Source organism: Tyto alba, unplaced genomic scaffold, assembly GCF_018691265.1.
Source record: "Tyto alba isolate M040663 unplaced genomic scaffold, T.alba_DEE_v4.0 Super-Scaffold_1000006, whole genome shotgun sequence".
In the NCBI taxonomy this organism is placed as follows: domain Eukaryota; kingdom Metazoa; phylum Chordata; class Aves; order Strigiformes; family Tytonidae; genus Tyto; species Tyto alba.
Window position 1 is genome coordinate 12,077,684 of NW_024881272.1, and position 21,296 is coordinate 12,098,979.

The 21,296-nt window shown below is 41.5% G+C and overlaps 1 protein-coding gene across 3 annotated transcripts in view; it reads left to right on the forward strand.

Moving 5' to 3' along the window:
* Positions 1 to 298: 298 nt before the first annotated feature.
* The window catches only part of VAV3 (vav guanine nucleotide exchange factor 3), a 172,062-nt gene continuing 151,064 nt past the window's right edge, over positions 299 to 21,296 (forward strand). For all 3 annotated transcript variants that reach the window (XM_033000720.2, XM_033000721.2, XM_042784040.1), the window contains exon 1: positions 299 to 541. In XM_033000720.2, the coding sequence (XP_032856611.2) occupies positions 338 to 541 (204 nt within the window). In that variant the 5' untranslated portion in view covers positions 299 to 337. The remainder of the gene's footprint in view (positions 542 to 21,296) is intronic.

Here is a 21,296-nt window from a genome sequence, read left to right on the forward strand (position 1 = left end):
AAGTGACGCTCTGCCGCGGTAACTTCTCCCTACGTTCCAGCAAGAGTTGAGGGGCATCTGTCCCGACGCCCGCCCGCTTGCTGCTTCGGCTTCCGCGCGTGTAGCTGCTCCCTGAGCGCAGGGGAGAGAGGCGGGAACCCACCCCGCGCGCGCTGCTGCACAGGCGGGTGGGGCCGGGGCTGTCCCGCGTGGGGGGGCCGGGGCTGTCCCTCGTGGGCGGTCGGCCGGGCGGTCGGTCTCCGCCTCCCGGGGCGGGGCGGGCGCGGGGCGGGGCGGTGGCGGCGGGAGAGCGCAGCGGGGGCCGCCGCGGCCGCAGCATCGCGGCGCGGTGGCAGGGATGGAGCCGTGGAAGCAGTGCGGGCAGTGGCTGATCAGCTGCAAGGTGCTGCCGCCCAACCACCGGGTCACCTGGGACACGGCCCAGGTCTTCGACCTGGCGCAAACGCTGCGCGACGGCGTCCTGCTCTGCCAGCTCCTCAACAACCTGCGCGGCCACTCCATCAACCTCAAGGAGATCAACCTGCGCCCGCAGATGTCCCAGGTGCGACAGCGGAGCCGCCGCGCCGCGCTGGGGGGGGGGGCGCTCCGCGGGCTTTGTCTGCGGCGCGGAGTGGGGGGAAGCGCCCGCGGCTGCCGGTCGGCCGTCTCAAGCGCGGAGGCTCCGCGCCCGGGGGAGGGCAGGGCGGGATGCGCCGCGCTCCCCGCTCCGCTCCTGCGGGGCGCTGAGCTTGAGCCGCGGCCGCGCTCCTGCCCTGCGCGGCGCGTCCCGGGCGGTGGGAGAGGCCGCGGCTGCAGCGCCGGGCCGGCGGCTCCCAAACCCCCCGTGGGGGCTCGGTGCCGGCGGCGGGGCGGGAGCCTGCCCGAGCCCCCGCCGCGCCCCTCCCCGTCCCATCGGGGCGGCTGGCCTGGGGAGAAGTTCCCTGCAGCAGCCCCGCAGCCAGCAATTTAACATTTTTGTGTACGTTTATACTTAATATGAGCGGTTTACGATACAAACTGACTTATCGCTTCTAGTTTTCTCTGGATTTACCGAGCCGCGGGGGCCGGGAGCTGGGGGAGCGAGGCCCGGCAGGGGCGGGGGGCTGGGGGGCCTGTGGGGAAGGGGGCGAGCGAAGCCGCGGCAGCGCTTGCCAGCTGGCCCTCGCATCGTTCTGCGAAATTGAATGCTAAAGCGTGGTTAGTGAGGAAAAGTCGTGTTCTTGACTTGGTAGCTGGTTGCTTGTGCTTTAGCGTTCTTTTTTCTTCAGACCCTTTTATAATTAGCTGTTTAAATTAATATTTTGGTTAAGTAGTAACGAAGTGTAATTGCAAATTCATCCCCCTTTAAAGGCATTTTTTTTTAGTTGGGAGTAATGTTTTGTTCCTGTGCCTCATAAAGCTCATTTCAGATATCGAGATAAGATTATATTAATAATTCAATGAGCAGAGGTTCTCTATATACACAACTTCCTGTCACTGCCTCGCACACACCTATGCCTCCGCAGACGGTGGCAACCAAGCAGATGTCTGAAAGGAAACCAAACTTCTGAGCCTTTGCTGTGTTTTCAAACATTGAGAAATGGCTCCATTGTAACATTTCAGTGTTACAATTCTGTTTTATAGGAATGAAAATTGCCATTCGTGTTTAGGACACTGGCCAAAAGCTGTAGTAGTGAATTACGCTTTTGGGAGGAACAGTCTTTGTCCTCGAAACCAGTTATCATCTTTCTTTTTAATTCCCTTTTTTAGCAGCTGTGTTTTACTACCAAGGGGACATTTTCTGGAAGCCCACAGTGCAAAAAGGGAATAAAGTGTCAGGGATTTTCAGCTAGTCAGAATAAAAACTTCCAGATCGCTGTGTGAGATGTGGGTGGTGTAGAGGCTGTCCCGGTGTGCTTGGGAACTCAAGTGCCTGCCCGAATTGCGTTTACAGAGGCAACACTTCACCCGAGGGATGGGGAGGTGCAGCGAGTGGGGTCCCCTGAGCTGAGGAGATCTAGAGGAGTTCTCACTCTGCCCTCTCCCCTCTCCAAACTCTGCGAGGGCTTCGAGACTTGCTAAACTGTACCGGAGCCCCAGTTTATGTTTTCATTATAGTTAGATTGATTGCTTCCTAACTGACCTTTTTTCAGTTTAGCTTGTAGAACTATAAATACTTGGTGTTGGAAATGGTTTCTCGCCCTGCTTAGAATGGATAAAAAGTATGGAAACAGATTTTCATTTTTTTTAATGGGCTGGAAAGGTATCTTCATGATACTACACAGTATTTTCTGGATAGCAAACTCATTGAATCAGCTTCAATTAGAGATTAATGTTGCTTATCTGGACCGATATTACCTAATTTTATTTTTGATGAATTAAACCTGTGGTGGTCTCCTTCTGTCTACTAAAAATAAGTATAAAAATGCACTGCTGTCTTCTTTCTTAAAGCAGGTTTGGGAGTCAAGATTAATATTTATTTCTCTTAGTGAATTTAAACTATGGATTATAATTGTACATCTTGGATTATTTATAATGCATATTTTGAACTTGAACTTTATATATGTATAGTGTAGCTACTGAAATTGTTTCACAGCTATGACAATTGCCTCCTTGTCTGTATGTGTGCTGTATGCCTGAGGAACCTGCAGGGCCTGGCGCTGCAGGCTGATCTCCAATGGGGGCATCTCTGCCCTACCCTGATTTCACCCTTGAAATAGGGGGAACTGTTGCTGTATCAGAAACTATAATGGATATCTCTACGCAGCATTAAGCATACTGGGAATGTTACCTTTGCTTTCTGTGAGATTGAGATTTGGCTAACTTAGTGAGCTTCTGTGGGATTTAAGGAAAAGCTTCTTGGACGGGAGATACTTTCTGCTGGAAAGGATCACTTGGTGAAAATTTCAGAATTTGTTATTAGAAATGTAGTAAGTTGAAATTCTGCAAGTCGCTTGTAGTTGCTAAGACTGTAAAGAGCACAGCAATAAGTTGTGGTGGAGTCTCAGAGGCTTGAAAGTTATTAATTTGGTGAGATCTTCTTGGAGTTGAGCCCTAAATAATGACTTCTGTTAGAATAATACTTGTCAGTAAACTAATACATTTGCTGCGTCATAGGATCCTGGGGTCCTGTCGAAACACTAGCAAACTCTCCTGTTCCTTGTGGGGTAGTGATTTATAGACATTGGAGTCATAGGGTGCCAGAGCAGAGATGGCATTAGGGATGGAAATCGTCTTGGCCGCTGACTGCACAGTCAGCCTGAGCATGCTGTGCTGTGTCTGTACTGCTTAGCTGATCTGTTTGAACCTCATGTGGTCCTTATCTGTCAACTTCTGGAACCGAGCTGTAGCTCCCGTACTCCCTGATCTGATTTTGTTTTCTGCCGCAAAGTCTTAGAATGGCTCAGGAGATCCTTACTGTACAGATTTTGAGCAATAAAAGCAGGGAATGGGAGGGGTGGATGAAGGCTTCACAAACGGGCCTCATGGAAGGCAGACTGTGTGATTTTTAGCCTTGTCTTGTACTGCTGTTGACATTTGTCAGGCCCTTCTCTACCAACCAAGTTTTCATGTCTTGGGGGCTAGTTCAAAATGCAGCAGCACCAAAGAACAGGAAAGTGAGAGATGGTGCCTCAGGCAGACCTGGGAGTAGACGTCAGTCCTCTGATGTAAGAGAGTCAAGTTTCTTCCATTTCGTTACTTTTTTATTTTTTTCAGAATGAATGTGGCAGTTCAGATGTCAGTGATGCTCATCAGCTTTGCTCGGTAGACCTTGGTAACCCCTTAAAAGCTACATCAGAAATGTAGAGAGATTTTGTGACTGATGCTGCTGCTTCAGATGCCACTTTTCAGTGGAGCCTCGTTCAAACAGGAGCACTGTTGCTTTGCTTTGTAAAGAACCCGACTGTTGCCAGCTCTTGGGGCCGGAATAGAAACCGAGACTGGTGATGCTCAGCATTGCAACACAAACACGTGCTTGACCAAATGGCAGCAGTGGGCATGTTCTCTTTTATGGGCTGGCTACCACAGGGATCTGCACGTCTCTGTCCCACCACCAGCCACGCACCTTGTGTCACAGCTGTTCTCGTGGGTGGGCTGTTTTATGCATTTGAAATCCATGGATTCAGCCCCCCTACCTTATTGGAGATAACCGTGCAAGTGTAAGAGAAATGTCTCCGTGGTTTTAGAATGCAAAGCATTGGGTTTAGAAGCTATTTGAATGCTGGATGTTTTTGTCTGCGTTTATGTATGCTTATGAAAATATTTGTATTTGGTTAGTGGAAGTTGTCCTTTGAAGAACAGAAGCTGATTCAGTCAGTTAAGCTTTCCAGAAAGTAAGCTTCAGATGTGAAAGTATAAATTTCGCATTTATAAAGGAGGAGCAGTGTTGTTGCTTTGCCAGTGAATCTTCCACCTCCGGATTGGCAGCTGAATGTTGCCTAGCTCCTGTCTGAGAAGCTGGCGTGTCTCAGGGCTAGGTTTCCTTTGAAAAATTACACCTGGGCTTTGTATGAGATTGGAAACTCTCAGGTTCAGGGACATTCAAGTACAGGTTTTGTTATTTTGTTTTTCTTTTTTTCTTTTTTTTTTTTTTTTTTTTCCCCCCCCCCCCACTGTGCCTGAACAGAATAGGAGAGCATTGGCTCTATTAAGAGCTTTTGTGTCAAGGCCCCAAAACACTTTGCTGTTTGAACTCCCAGGAGCTAGCAATATTAGTTGTTGTTTTCAACCAGTACACGTGCCATCAGAAAAGGAAATTTGGAAGAAGGATCAAATAATGTCTTTTGGCCATAACTATAGGGGAGTCGGCCTGATTCAGACTTGAGAGTTGGTATTGAAGAAGCACTAAACCCTGCAACTACTGGGAATGGAGCTGGAAATGGTAACGTGCTAAATGAATTGGAGATGTGACTGACATGTAGCATCAGTGCTTGGTGACAGTGGGATGGAGGATGGAGCGCTGCAGCTCAGCATCTGCAAATTCCATGGGAGCTGTTCACTGTAGCAATTCACTTACCTCAGATGCTGCCTCTTGGCTAATGTAGGCTGGTGAAAATTATAAAAATAGAAGTGATCCATAACAGAAAGTACTAATCCTAATGCTTAATCATAATCATATAAGAACTGAAATAATTTATCACCAGAAATATAAAACCTAAACCAACGGATTACGATGGGTTTGCAGAAGATGTAATCTGTTTAATGCTGATCTTTTATCTTTAATACTTTGCAAACTGGTTTTGAAACATTTTTTGCAAGGCATTTAGTTAACTTGTGAGAGATTGCTAAACAGGAAAGCTGCACTTAATGCAATACTGGCATGGGAGTTTACTAAAGGGGATGTTGACATAGATTAAATATTAAAAATAACTATTTCCTATTATTCTAGAAAAAAAACAAACCCTCACTTTGTGTTAAAAGTCCAAACGTTTTCTAATTTTAGGGAGTTACTTTTTTTGGTGTGACCATATAGTCCAAAGGAAGTTCATTATCTTTGTCACCGATGTTATATTTTGGTGTGGCAACTGATCTTTTGAGCAGGAATTTATTTTTCTTGGTAACAGCAGTATCAGGTAGCCTCAGGATGTGGGTGTGCCAAGAGACATACCTCTCTGATTCTTCGGATCCTGCCCTTGGCTTGGAGCTTCCCCATCCCCCGTAAATGCTAACCTTGATCTCTTGCCCCTAGCTCAGTGAGTGTGCATCCCACCTTCACAAGCTTCCCGCAGGTGGGTATGCTCCCCTGTGCTTTCCCCTATGTGTGCCTCCCTTCAGCTGTGCTGCTTGATTTTTACTTCCCCCCCCCCCCCCAGCAACTTTACAAAATTATAGCCTAGGAGAGCATGCCAAGTGTCAGGGTATCAGACTTCTTGTGCTGCGTGGCTCTGTAGAGGGGATAATGGGAATTGTCTCTTGACTCTGCATGTTCTCTAATGTTCTCTAAAAGAGGAGGAGTGGGATGTGAATCGATGTGCTGACCTCTGTGCATGAGGACGTGGTTTAGGTGTGGGACCTTAGGAGGGACCAGATGAGCTAAATAAGAAAATAAAAGGGGTTCAGAGTTGTGCTTGTGGCTCTTCCCAGGAGTTATGGGACATCAGTAGTTTATTTTCCTTGGGCAGAGAGATCTGGTGTGCAAGATCACTCTTATTCTATGTTTGCTTGTTATGTTAGGTGCTTGGTCATTGAGGTAATGAAGTACCATCAAGATACATTTATGTTAGTACAGTTTTTCTGAAACTGCAAAACTTTTGGGGCTTAAACAAGAGTTTGGGAACTGGTTCAATTTTTCTAAGTGTGTAGAAAGAAGAGATGTGTTCAAAAAAACACCATCTTTTTGAATTATTTAACACTGACTATGTATATTCAATGTAATTATTCAAAACATTTTTTTTTTGAACTTTTCAGATTTTTTTCAATCTCTTTGCTGGTACTTTGGTCCACTAAAAGTCTTTTCTGCATTTAACTTTATTTCCATGATTAATTCAAATGAAAACTGTATTGGCCATAAGATATATCCATAAGATGTATTATCCATAAAAGATATCTTTATCCAGATGCATGTTATATATACATACACATGTCTTATACATGTTGGACTTGCTAAAATATTTTGAACAAATATTTGTTCAAAGCCAAACCTTAATATGACCTCTGTGCTTTGTGCTAAGAAAAGCAACTGACAAAAAAGAATTGACCCAGTTTTTCTAGGTAATTATTCTTACCTTAAGAAGATGGAGAAAATAGTATTCGAAAACGGATGTAATGTGTTTGTTTTTTTTTAACAGATTCACATTGATTCTTTTTGGTTGGGGGGAGAGGAAAACTGCATTTGTATTGTAAAGCTTATTTTACATGCTGTATTTATCATAGTTATTAAATGCAGCATATGTATGTTGCCAAGAATTGTCTCAAATATCCCCTCCTGCACAAAATTTTAGCGTGCTAGAAGCTGTCTGATGCATTAACAGGAAAAATATTCATTCTGGTTTCTCACAGAGGCTATCGTCTGTGCCAGCAGTGGATAATTTAAATTATTGTCCGTGTATGGCATGCTGCTGTGTTGTGTGGAAGAAGCCAAGTTATTTTCTGAGCCTTGTCTGACAAAGGTGGGAGATCTGTGATAGTGGCAAGTTGAAGAACTGCTTATGAAAAGAAACTAATAAATCACAGGGGCTCAAGGGGAGAGAAAAGGATATATAAGGAGAATATGTAAGAAGTAGGAGGAAACAAAAGAAACAAATATGAACTAGAGAGAATGGTCAGGGAAGGTTGGGAAGCTGGATTGAAGGGGGTGTTAGCAAGCAAGACACTTAGGAATTTTGAGAGAGGACAGGAAAAATCGTTTAAGAATTATCCCAAGATAAGTACAGAAAACCAGTTGTGGATATGCTGTGTTATTCTTTAATGATAATGGCGTTATCATTTAATGGTGGTGTGCTGGTCTCCATTATAAGGCACTGCCTTAGGACTGTGAGGTCCAGGAGGTTATTTACCAGGCTGCAGCGCTGCACACCAGCATGGGTTAGTGCAACATGGTACAATTTGTGCACTGGTGAGAGAGAGGATCTTGGGTTTCTCGCCCACATCCCTTTCTCCCTCTCCTTTGAAGGTCAAAAGACATGATTAAATTGTAGGTGTAAAGTTTAAATCATGGATGTAAAGAAGGAAATGGAGAGGGTGAGGAGGGAAACGGCTGCGAGGTGAGAGGCAAGGCTGGTGGGCAGGGAGTGAGGACCCCACAGGGAGCATGCTGGGGTGTCAATCCTGGCCATGCCAGTGGGGACCTGGCAACCCCTGGCCCTGGCGTAGCTGTGCCTGGGCTTGACTGGGGTGGTGCTGGGGAGGAGGTTTAACTGGGAGCAGCAGCTAGCAGGCTGGTGAGAGCCATGGGCAGGAAGGACGTTTGGAACACGGTTTGATATTGGTAAAATAGAGTCAGGCAGAGCAAGAGACAGTTATCTGCTGATGTGACCGGCAGCTGACCCAGCTGGGAACAGGACAAGTGCCTGTGCCTGCAGAGGAAACCTGCTGGGGTGCACTCCCTCTGGCTGGGTGCTGGGGCAGAGGGGAACTGGCATCCACACCCAAGTGCCTCATTGCCCGTCCCAGGCAGGGAAGTCCTGGCTTGTGCCCTGTATTGCGTGGGCATCTCTGAGTACAGATGTATTGTTTTTTTAGGTCACTGACAGTTTCATCTTCTTTAAGTTGTACTTGATACAGAAGTGTCAGTTTTTAAACTAATTCCCCCCAATGCTGAAATTGTATCTCTATTCCACAATACTCCATCACAATATTTTGTACTACCTTACAGTGTGTCATTTCAGTATTTCAAAACTTCTGTTTCACGAAGAAGTATGAATTGGTGTACTTTGTCAAATTGGCTATTATTTTTTTTTCCATGCACTTTCCAGTTTACTTGGAATCATCTGGAGCTACCTTTTCCTCTTATTTTGCTTTGACAAGCCGAGTTTAAGAATTAAGGCACTGTGAAATACCAGCTGTTTGCTAAGACTTGTAAAATGCAGTCTGAACTGTCTTCTTTGTATTAAGGTTTTGAATTTTTATATTTGGGCAAAAGATGTTCCCTCAAAGCTCAGTGAATGCTATTGGCTCCAGTTCAACACATTGTCAAGTGAGAAAATATATTTTAGAAAGATATTAGTCAATGACCCTTTCTTTCATCCTGTATTAAATGATAATAGTGAATGTCTTGGTAACATGAAACACTGAAGAACTATTAATAGGTTATTTGATTCTTTGTATATTCAGAACATGAAATCTTAGTCATGAATTGCATAATATAGTGATATTGTAACAGTTTGTATAAGAGCCACTCATACTATTTAAAACACTGTTGCAGACCTACAGGTATGAACTAATGTAACTGGGAAAATTAAATTCAGCTTTCTTGTGTTACAATCAAAAATATTTTGGTCCTGTAAATTGTCTTTACTTGCAGTCGGAATTTTATTTTATAATTGGTTAGTAGAGATTCAGTTAATCTGTCATTACCTATTTTTCACTAGTTTTATCCCTCTAAAAATCACGTGAAAGTTATTTTAAATGATATGGAGAATATAGTATGATTGCCTTGCAGAAGCAAACAAAATGTATATTTGACACTGTTGCTATAATCAAATGTTTTCTGAAAAAAAACAAAACATAAAGCATTTTTAAAAGCATATTTTTAACTGCTAAACCTTAGCAGGACAAGATGATTTCTATTTCCAAAATCCCTAGATATGCCCTTTAATCTTTGATACCATGAAATTTACCTATTTGTTTCTGAGTTACATAAGGGTGTGTACTGTATAGTCTGTACTCAGGATACTTTGTACCATTGCTTGTTCTTACATTCACATTGTTTCTACATGGAAAGAAGCCCTTATAGTGAACTAAAGCAGAAAGATTAGAGCCTGGCCCTTGAAAATTTTGACAGTTAAAGCAGCCTCGATTCACTGTTGTGTAGGAAACTTGATGCTAAAAAATATTAATGCATTATTTAGTCTGCACTCTAAATTAATAGTGCAGTAATGACACTGTCATCATGGCCTGTGTAATTCCCTGTGTTTTGCTTGCATACTGGCAGCCAAGATTTAAACTATACTTAGGTGCTCCAGTGGTTGACTTCAAATTCCCACCAAGTACCACCCCATGTAGCAGTGATGCCTTAAATCAGCTGATAAAAGACCATGAGGGCCATGTGATTTTCCCCTCTGAATTCCTCAGGATTTATGAGTAAATATGTCTAATTCCAGTGCAGAGATGGTTGAAGGTAGGCACAGGTTCATATCTTCACTGCACTAATGTATCCATCAGATTTTAAGGGTCTCTGGATGGAGGTATGGTGATGATATAGTCCAACCATGCGAACTGTTACTCAGGGTAAACGCTCATCAAGCCTACTTATCTCTGTAAGATTTAGATCAAGCTTTGAATTTCTTTTTCATGGAGAATAAGTAGAAAGTAGAAAACAGCAGAGAGAATGTTCAAACTATTGTTATTGCCTGTAGCTTCTTTTACTCTCAAAATAGAAAGACTGAAACTCCCTGAAGTGCCCTTGCAAGCTGCTGCCTTTGGGCTCATGGTCAGTTGATGTCTGGTTGATGGAAAAGGGCTTTCTGCCAAGCTTTAAAAACCAAACTTGTATTTAGGCAGATATTTTAAAAACCTCTTCGTGCTACTTTGTGGATCAAGTTTTGCATTTCAAGCAGTATCAGTTTTGCTAAATTGTACCAAATTGTGTGAGGAAACATTTAAGTTTCACTTTCTCTTAGTGGTTTACTCTTCATGTGTGTGCACAAAGTGGTGCAGGATTTTATGCTGTATTGCATACTTCTCTGAATTGGCAACTGCTTAGATTTAAATATTTTTAAAAATTTCTACTGAGCTTTGATTTCCCACCTTCTTTTTTTTTTTTTTTTTTTTTTTTTCTCTCTCGCTCTCTTTTTTTTTTTGGTAAATCTTGCTTAAGTTTTGGGATTCTTGGTATGAAGTAATGGTTGTTGGGTCTTACACTGATATCCCAAACAAGCCCTCTGGGTATCCTCTTAGGGATGTTTGGATCTGGGGAATTCCTAGAGCATTTTTAAAAGCAGAGAATATGTTAAAACCTTAAGTGGTCTTTCACAGGTGTGTAAATGTACTGAGGTTTTATGGGACTCCTAAATGGGATTCACCTGAGCCATTTTGTTTTGAGTTTTACCTGTCCTTGTTATGTCCTGATCGTTTTTTTATCCATCACAAAGAAGGCAGTGTGAATTTACCCACCACTGTGCCTCGATGTGAATCACTACAAGGAGTCATGAGAAAGTTATTCAGGGTCTGTGTTCATTCAGTTTGTAGTTGCGTCTGGCAGCACAGAATATGGTGATGTGTCTTCTCTGTGGATTGAGCTGAGGCCACTGATTTCACTGTAAAATACGCTGAACAGATGGCAATCTTTGTAAAAGCTGAGGTTTGACTCCACATTTGTTATTCTTGGCAATGCCTTTAAGCGCTATTGTTGATTAGCAGGACTGTCCCTTAGAATATGTTTGTAGCTACCACCTCTGTGCTGTTGCAGGTTTTATGAAGCTTTATGGAAATGAATCCAGTAATCCTATTGGAATACCTCTATAGTTGTATCTGAGTCCTGTAGCTTTCCTGTCCTGCAGAAGACTCTGGTAAATTGTTTAGCTGAGATAAAAGCATTTGCTAGCTGGGACCCGTGTGATTTGGATGCAAACACAGACGCGGTGATCAGAGAGGGTGCAGATGTAGGAATGACTGAGCCGTGCCGGGAACTGGGATGCTGTGTCTCATGAGAAGCTCCTGAGAAGCAGACTGGAGCGTATTTCAAATTTGTGTGCCTTCCCAACTATAATTGCTCAGATTCGTGGACCTCTGGGGAATCTGCTTAATTTAAATGATCTGCATTCTCTTTTCTGAGAATTTAGGTTCTTGTAGTTTGTAAGCCCCATAGCGCATCACATCATTTCAAGAGCACAAAGCTCTAGCAATAATAAATGTAATGTGAATTATTCTCTAGTGTTAAAAATGGCTATTATGGAACTAAAAAAAAAAAAAAATCTCTTGCTGTCATGTGTGGGATTCCCAGTTACAATGACAAGTATTCCTGGAGGTTTGCTTTTGTGTTAGGTTTGGGTTTTTTTTGTTGTTTTTTTTTTTTGTGCTTTTTATTTGTTTTGTTTTTTGAAGAAATTGTAAGTTGTTTGCCAGTGGAAGAAACATAAGAAAACAACTGCTAATTAAAAAACTCCTGAAACAAGAGGGGAATGTGTTTTTTAACATTGTTTCTTAGTACACCTTGCTAGGAATAGGCTTGAGGAGTAGATCCTCCTTTGATCAGTAGTATAACAGTGGCCGTGAATTGAAGCGGCCTCTGATTAGCAGTGAAGAAAGGCTGAGAAGTTCAGTGTTTCAATAAGTCATGTTAAGGTTTTATGAAATTAAAATACTTTTCATCTTCATGTGAAAGAGCAGTAGATTTTGAAAGGTTAGGATTTCTGGAGGATATTTAATTTTCCTGTCAGCTCTGCTAGTGACAACGTCTTTTCAATCTTCCCTGTTTCTTGCATTTTTCTACCTTGGCTCAGGTGCCTTGATCTTACCCATCAGAAACCCAGACTGCTCTGTGATTAGTAAGAGATATTGCACTGACAGGTCTGGGCATTTTAGAAAAAAAAATTTTTTTTTTTTCTTTCTTCTTGTCTCTACTTCTACCTCATTTTGACTCATCTCAGTTCTGCAGCTTGTTCTGTGCTGTGCTCTCTTCTCAATCTGGTCTGTACTACTTTCACCTTTTCCATTTGCCTTCCCCCTCCCCATGGTATTTTCTTCTGCTTCCAATGCGTCTGTTTCCTTTTTCACTTCTTTCCTGATGCTCTTTCTTCCTTTCAGCTGTTTTCCCTGCCCTGTTGTCTTCACTGTTCCTGTTGGCTTCATCCCTCTGCAGATTCTCTGAAATCTGTTTCCTACATGGGTGAGAGTGTGTCTCCTCCAGAAGCTGCTTCCCGCATAGGTGAGAGTGCTGGGCAGGAAGGCTCGAGTGGAAGTTCTGCTTTTAGGACCAGCGAACACAGGGGTTTGAAGGGACCAGACAGTGCTTGAACAGCAATAGCAATTGCATGTTGGGCTGTTTAAAGCTGCTTTCCAGTGACTACTTTTTGTAAATGGCAATTGCTTTGCTTTTACCCATTATTTTAAAAATTTCTGCTTCCTTCCTGTTGCAGTCAGAGGTCTCTAACATATATGAGCATGTCTCCAAAATTGTTTTGCTGCTTGCTACAGGTGATGGGGCAGACCACTCCAGTGGGGGGTAATGAGGTTGAAAGCTAGTGCTGGGAGTCTGCAGGGTGAATCAGCCATTGATGCTGGAAACTTGTTCTTTCCAAAGGCAGCATCACTTGATTCCTGCCCCTCCCACCAACCTCTGGCGGTTTGTGCCACCACGGTAGTGCTTGAGCAATATTTTTCTGGGGTTGTGTCCTGAGGGAGCAGATAGGGATGGGAATTGTAGTTATTTTTAACCACTTAGCAGATTGATTATCTATGTTGCTTGCGAGGCAGAAATACCAGCCCTGCTAGCCAACATGTGCATCCTGCAGCTCCCTTGTGTTGGGCATCAGTCTCCATCGTTCCTTTCTTTTTCCAGTGAGCTCCACTCAGTCCTCAGGGGCTGATAGATATGACAATTTTTTTTCTGCTTCCCAGGCTGGAGGCAAGAGGACTACTTACACTCAAGGTGAAACAACCACTGCAGCTAAGTATCTGTATTGTGAGATGAAAGCATTTGCAAAATGATGGTGTCCTTGAGGGATTACCTTGATAGCTAATGGCAACTATAAATCAGGTTGGAAATTTAAGAATAACTTTATCAGAGATTACTTAGAAACTCTTTTATTCTGACTATAATTTGTTTCTTCAGGTTTCTGGAGTTTTGCTTGCTTGCTTGCTTTCTATGGACGGACACAGTCTTTGTAGGCCTGGTATAATTCATAGGTGTTGTAGATAGAGAAGGAGGTGATGCCCAGCTGACTATTCCACCAAAGTCTGTGGATGTGCTGTAATTGAAAGCTCAGAAGGGTCAATGTATAAATGGTCAGTAATTGTCCTGTAAAGAAGCACCTCTTGTCTTGATTTGTTCATATAATTTCTCCCTTTGTGAGGGTGAAGCAGTTCAGTATTACCATTTGAGAGTTACTTTTTTTTTTTTTTTAAAATTCTCATGGGTCTAAATGAAAATTTTGTCATGCAGATCCTGGTTTAATGGAGAACAAGTATTTGAATTGTGATACTCATCCTACTATGGTGGCAGATTTTATGGTTTTATATGATTTGAAGTACTAGAGCAGCTTTAAACTATTTGTTTCATGATGATATGCTGATGAAAACTTAATCCAGGTCAGTGATTTTTTTACTTCAGTATTGGTTTCTTCATAACTTCAGAATAATTTCCCTCACATGCCCCTTCAGAACTGAAATATGCTGCTGGGAAGGAGGTGGCTTTTGCTTAGTTTTCTAGTTGCATCAATGCTTTCCATCACTGAAGTTTTCTATTGTAAATTCTGTCCCGCTCTTTTATGCTTCCTTCATTATTTTTTTTTGTAGTTGAGAGTGATTTTTAACCAGGGAAATTCCTTAAAAAATTTGTCCTACTCTTTAATTTAGTCATATTTTTTTCCAACAAAACTATTTCCTGCTGGTGATTTACAAAAATGAAGCAAAATCACCTGTTGTTACATTTATCATTTATTGCTTACACAGACTGGTAAATATTACCCCTGATATCTAGTTGATGTTTTACTTGTTTTTTACATAAAAGATAAATTGAGTGTAGAGAAGTTGCATCTCTTAACTGTGGTGTTGCTGTCATAAGTGGACAGGGTGGACATAGTAAAAAATAATATAGATGGGAAGTTCATTAGCCCCCCTGCCATCCTTACAGAGTGATTTTCTCTGTGAATTTTGTAGAACAAGCTTCTACAAACTTTAGTTTTCGTTGCTGATTGCTGGCAGTGTGTACATTTAACAGGATTTAGCAGATGTCTGGATAACTTGTGTCTGTACAAGTTAGGCTGCTGCCCCTTTCCGCCCTGAGGAGACTTTTGAAGCAGGTGGGCAGGCTTGAGCGGAGCGGCTGGGGGAGAGTTTGCCAAGAATGCGTATGGAGATGCTGGCCTCCTGATGGGGTGGCCTCTTGCTGCTAGCAGAGCTCAACACAGGTTTTGGTAGACCCATGAGTCACGTTCAGAGGATCAGTCAGTTGGGTCAGTGGTGTGTGGCACAGCCGGGGAACAATGAGTCACAGACTTGTGAGTTTCCAGTCCTTGATACAGAAAATACCCGTGTGGCTGCTCTCGTGGTTTCATTTAGAAATGAAGGAGCACTGCAAAAGTTAAATAATTAAGCTGTATACTTAAGATCCCTACTGCACACTGACTTCTGGTCTTCTTTTTTTAAATTTTTTTTAAAAAACACATATTGAGAAGAAGCGTATTATCGTCACAAATGGAGAAATGCTAGTTTCTGAAAAAAGCAAACAGGATCTTAATACAAATATTTCCTGAATAATATAGCCACAAAACTAGTTGCAAAGATCTATTCTAATTGTTTTGCCTGTTTACTCTCCTGCCCTTGTTTCACATAACCTCATTTATTCTGATCCATCCAAAAGTATGTTGCTGAATATTTTTTCTGTCTAGTTGTTCACACTCTGCTTGCTTCTTCCAATGAATTCGACAAGTTTGTCTATTGCTATAGGGACTCCATGCTTCTATTCTGCTTATCTGACTTAAAGGCAAGAATCAGCCTTACAGTATTATCGTGTTCACTTGTCTGACAATCACTCCTCCTACTTCTGTGCTGAGAACCATCTTCATTGAGAGGCAGAGGAAGCTCTCTCATCGTTTTAAATTCCAGGTTACAAATTGCATATATATTGATTTTTGTTACTTTCTAATCTCTACCTGCTTTGTTGCTTCACCAAGCTATTATACCTTTCACGAGATAGTGACTGTTGCAGGATCATATTGTATTTTATTGAGATTTCATTGTGTTTAGCTGAATAGTCTGTAGAACAAAGTAATACTAAACAAAATCAGACATAAAAGCAGGCTTCCTAGACAAAATCCAGGCTTCCTATACATTCTTACAGCTTAGTTCCCATGTTTGCTTTCAATATTATTTAAAAAAAAAAAATCTAAGGGATCATTTATATTGAAGTGATGTTCTGTTAGGCAATTTAGTAAGTTGATGCCTGTTCAGAGGTCTGAAAGTATGTTCTAGCAGCTGTTTGTGTTGCTTTTGTATGTGTTCTTTTGCATAATAGGTAAAAAAAAAAAATTGCCTACAGCTTGCGGGCAGGCAGATGCTTTCACTGTCCCTACATTATGTTGCTATGTTTTCCTTCACATATGCATCAGTGCCAAAACAGTAATAGGTTACTGCTCATGCAGACATTTTTTTAGCCATGACAAGAGTCACAGTTGATTTTTATGTAGATTGATGAAAATAGCCTGTATCTTGCTATGATTTTTGTGTCCCTTTAACTTAATTTTGTTGATGATATTAAATTTAAGATGGTAGGGATGTATTTATAAAAACAAGTTAAGTTCTGCATCCTGCTAGTACACACTGTTGCTAAAATAGTAAACATTGAATTAATTTATTCTGCATGTATGAGCACCTTATGATTTTAATAGGATTAGTTTTAGGAACAGAATAGGCAGGATTCAGCTCTCCTCACTCAGTTCAGGAGACCAGCAGAGCACTGCGTGAGGACTTCCTATGTTAGTGGTTCTCAGGTCCCCTCTGTGGTAGAACATTTCTGTCACTGATGTGTCTACTATTTGTAAATTTGAGAGAGATGAAAATATGAGCATGAAACCAATGGTAAACATTTACACAGCCCTTCTTTCAGGGATGGGGAATACCTTTTACAGGTGTTTTTAACAATGGTTCAGGAAATTTGCTTTTCATGAGGTCACCAATGTATGTGCAGTGTTGTTCTGAAGTCATTCAGCTGGAAGTCAGTAGTTTAAAGACTGGGATGAGTTCTTTAAACTCCTTTAAAATGATCCTTAACACAGTTCATCATCTACGGACACTTGGAATACTGTGGCAGAACTCAAAGCACATTGTAATTTTATAATCAGCATAATAATTTTGGTAGAATATTATGTAGTTCTTTTCCCAAGGTGATCATGTAGCAAGAGAGTGAAAATATTTGGTGGCAAGATAGTTGTACATGACAAAGTATTGGAGGTAGAGCTCCCCTGGTGGTTATTTAAGTGGAGCTCTCTCATGTGTTGACATCTCGTTCTGGCCCCTGCTCTGAACAGCTGCTCCTGGGCTTCGTGAGCACCCCTCGATTTTGTAACCTACAGTTCAGGCACTGCCAATATACAATAACAATAATGCTTTTTGCCGGTATGCTGGTTGTCTTTTGCACTACTGAAGGGTTTAATTATTATGGGATCTGAGATGGTGCACTGGAGGCTGTGCGGAGGCATTAATCTTGTTCCGTGTCTTGGGCTCCATGCTGCACTCTTGTTGAAAAGGCAGCTTTCATGTGTCATTTGTTATGATTTCCCACAGATTTCACCTGATGAAGACTGAGGACTAGATCTTTTAACAATTACGTTGTGTTCTTTAGTGAACCTGCCTTCATGTTGGTTATAATGAGCTGTTTGAAACAGCCATCTATATTACTGTAACTTAAGAATAATTTTCTTAATTGAATTGGAGAAAAATGTGCTATTAGTATTTTAAGACTCAGAACGTAGTATGGTTCAGTAATGCAGATTTTTCACTGGCGCCCACGTACTTCATTTAAAACCCTGATTGTACTGTAGCAAATTGTTCAGCAGACTGAAAGTCCAGATAATTCTACATTATATTCTGCTGCAGAGCTTTCATAGTGTCTGGTTTATTGGACATTTGATTGTTTTAGGCTATCTAATAAATACTGACTTGTGCTCTAGGATTTTAGTTTTTTTTTTTAATTTATTTTTTTATAAATATTCTTCCTTCTCTTGAGACCACACTCATAGTTATATTTTACTTTGTGAGATGCCAAATTGACATCCTTTGAAATAAAGTTTTGGACCGTTCACTGGTTCACTTCAAATGTTAGTGTGAGGCAAGGCACCAGCATGATTCAGCTGTGACATCAAATGGGCCACATATAGAGGTGACAGTTGAATTTCCATGAGTATTCACTCATTTGCCTCTGCTGACATGATCACAGATGTTAATTCATACTAGTAGAAGTAGGTGTTTATGTGATTTTGACACATCTCCCACACAAATTTGGGCTGCCTTCAATGACATGTTTCATTTTGGCAGGCAGCTGAGTTCAGTGAATGCAGCTTTTTAGACAGCAAGGACCTGTGATGATGAGCAGCTGAAACATTTTATGTCAGGTTTACCTTGCGTTGTTTGTCAGCCTTCTTAAGGAAGATAACTACTGCAGCTTCATAAGGAGTCACCTGATTTTAAGTTGATGTTGTAAATTAATGTTGTTGATAGAATTTGTTCTAAAACTTATTGGTTCTTCCAATGTATCAATATTTCACTTTGAATTCCTTAATTAGGAAGGTTACATGTCACTGAAGAAATGGTGTGCAGTTTGTCTAACACTGGCTGGATTTCAGGATGACTCTCGGGAAAACAGTTGTAGATACAAAGACATTAGTCTCCACAGTTTTAAAGTTGTATTTTAACTGAATTTTTCCTCAAGAGAATTTTTGGAAATTGAGAACTATTAATGTTTTTGTGTCCTGTTTATCACAGAAATTGCAGTTGCGGATCATCTACTTCAAAATCTCATAATCCAGACCAGATTCTTCAGAACAGTGATCCATTCCAGTAGACACATGAGGAGCATGTAGCACCCAAGGGTTTTTGCAAAGTGCATTTGCAGAGGCTTGTTTTATGCCCAAAACATTCATTATGCTAATATGCATTATGGCTCATTATGCAATTGCAGTCTACTGCATAAGCCACACTGCTCCTGTATTATGTAGTTGTGGTCTTCTGTTTTAAAAAGGATGTAATAAAATGAGAAAGGTGCGGAGAAGGCTGTAGAGGTATTCAAAGGTATGAAACAAGAAGGAACAGTTCAATAGGAAAAAAGGGACTTCTCGGTTTTGAAAAGAGCCAACATAGGGGAAGAATATGAGAGGCCTGAGGAAAAAGAAAATTATTTTCTGTCATTTCCAGCATGGAAACAGGGGTGACTAATGGAAGTGGCAAGTAGCATATTCAAAGCAAGCTAGAGGGGATACTTCTTCACTAAACTGACTTAGAAAGTGTGTTCTGCTAGATTTCTTTTTTTTTTTTTTTTTTTTTTTTTTTTTTAAATCCCAGAAATTTAAATTGTCTGTGGTCTATGTAGTAGCTTTTAAGTATTTCCAAAAAGCTGTTGTTAACACTGGAAGTGTTTTTAACTCTCATTTGAGGTAATGCAGTACTACAAATTATTGGACCAAATAAAAATCAGTCTTTGAAAGCATTTGAATAGATCTTTCTTCTGAAAGACTTGCTGTAGTGTATAAGATAAAGCAGCAGAGTTTTAGAACATTGTAATTATTTATGGAATAAATCGTATTAAACATTTATCCTCACTGTACATTGAAATAAATATATGTATTTTATTTGAAATATGCATGTTTCTATACGTAGTGCGGATCCTGCAGGTCCTGTGGTGACACCATCTGTTTGAGAACATGTTCTCAGAGGCGAGCTGCGTGCTGGTTTAAAACACAGTCTCTGGCCGAGTTGTGTATTTAAATCTTGTTGAAAAAATGAATTGTAGTATAGTACGCGTCTGCTTTTAATACTGACTTACCTGATCTGTGTTATCTGGAAACACTAAACATTTGTGGAGTTGTATCATCTTAGGCTTCTCCTTCTCCTGGTGTGATCAACAAAGTCTCCTAAGGTGTAGGTGACCCTGGCAGCAGGGTCTCTTGAACATGCATGAGTATCTGGGCTGGGGCCTCTTGTGACGAGAGGGTATGAATGGCCCTGTGGTTCCCCTCAGTGAGCCAGGTAATTTAGAAGATGATGGTTTGTGGATGTTTGGGATGGCCTGTCTCATACTGGCCAGTTTTATCAGCTGCTGAGAAGTTGTTTTATAAACCTCTGAAGTGTGAGGTCTCCTGGGGCACTGGAGGATTTTGCATCCAGTACGGTCTTTTATCTTTATTCTGGCTAGTGTTCAGCCTGTCTGTGTTGTAAGGGTCCTGACGGGCTCGCCGGGAAGTAGTCGGAGAGGTTTGGCTGGGTGGGTGGCTGTGGGAAGGGTGGCATGTGGCCACCCACAGTGGCAGGTGGAGGTGAGCAGCCATGGCGGAGGCCTGCCTTCCTCCCTCCCTCCCTCTTGGCACCCGCTGTCCTGGGGCTGTCCCCTGCCTCTGGGCCCTCCCTAGCCCAGTAGTGCCTCTGGGAAGTTGCTGGGAAAGTCAGCAGGCCATGGTGGTCAGCGTGCTGACGGTGTACCACCTCTCACCGCCTCTGTACAGTGACTGGAAAAGATGGAGACCCTGTTCCCATCCCACACTACCCACGTTTTTGATGTGTTGGGAAGAGGAGTCATTTTTCTGCAGGTTTATGAATAAATTTTGGTTACTATATAAGTAATGTAAGTAGATTACTTATACAGTAATAATAATTTATTTATAAGGTAGTACAATCATTATTCCCTGTTTTAAATCATATTTCAAATATCTCTTGCTTTAGTCTTTACACATATGCTGAAAGCTTATAATTTAAGACATTTTAGAGGTGAAACCACCTGAATACATACATTAAAAAAATCTTCATATAACAAATGATTTTTTCATTAACAATGGAATGGTATGTGAGGGTAGCTGCTGCTTTTTCTGTCCATTTATCATAGTTTATGTAGTTACAAATACTTGTATTATAAACTTGTATGACTTTTTTTCCTCACTGTCATGGTCGAGAGCAATACAGATTTTAGGGCCATCCTCTTCTTCATTTTCTTTAATACAAGTCAACGGGGAAGAAAGCCCTTCCTATGGGGTGGGACAAAACCCCCTTGTTAAATAGTTAAAAGGGATGTGCTGTTTTGTGTTCTGACATGATTTGATTATTTGGCTATTAGAAGAGCTCAGCGCTTGATCTGACCCTTGCCTTCACTGAGGACAGAAACGCAGGTGGAACACTAAGTGCTTGCTCGATGAATGAAGGCAAACTTTGTCACACCCTAGTCTGGGACATTTTATTTTACTACTGAACAGAAAAAGATGATGTATCTGGTACCCATTGGTCTATTTAAAATTGCATGAGAATGTGGGACCAGTAAAGCAAACTCTGAATTTGCTTTTAATAGATTACTTATTGTTACTGGGAAATACTCAAATGCAATATATGTGGTAGTAAAGACTGCAGAAGCATCTAACTTTCTCAGACTGATAAGATGGAGCTCCATGCCAAGTGTATAAGTTTGAGCAGTTAAAAGAGTTTGACTTCCTCAACTTTTGAGATCCAAACAGTGAGGTACCCAGTGTGTGAAAAGATTACCTTTGGTGCCAGGTCAATATGTTGAAGCTCCGGAGAATATCGTAAGGTGTAAAATGTAGTCAGTACACATTGTGATCACTGAGTTTTCACTTCCAGTCCTGCGAATTTATTGTTGGAATTTGTTTTTAATTCATGGCTATTCTCACTGGTTTGTGGTTTGAGCTTCTGGATTTAGCTGTTCTACTTACTTGACTTGCAATCCTTGAGAAGTGTTCTCTGAATATATCAGAAACCCCTGTCCTGGCTACAGAAATCATGGTTTAATAAACTGCAAGCCTGAA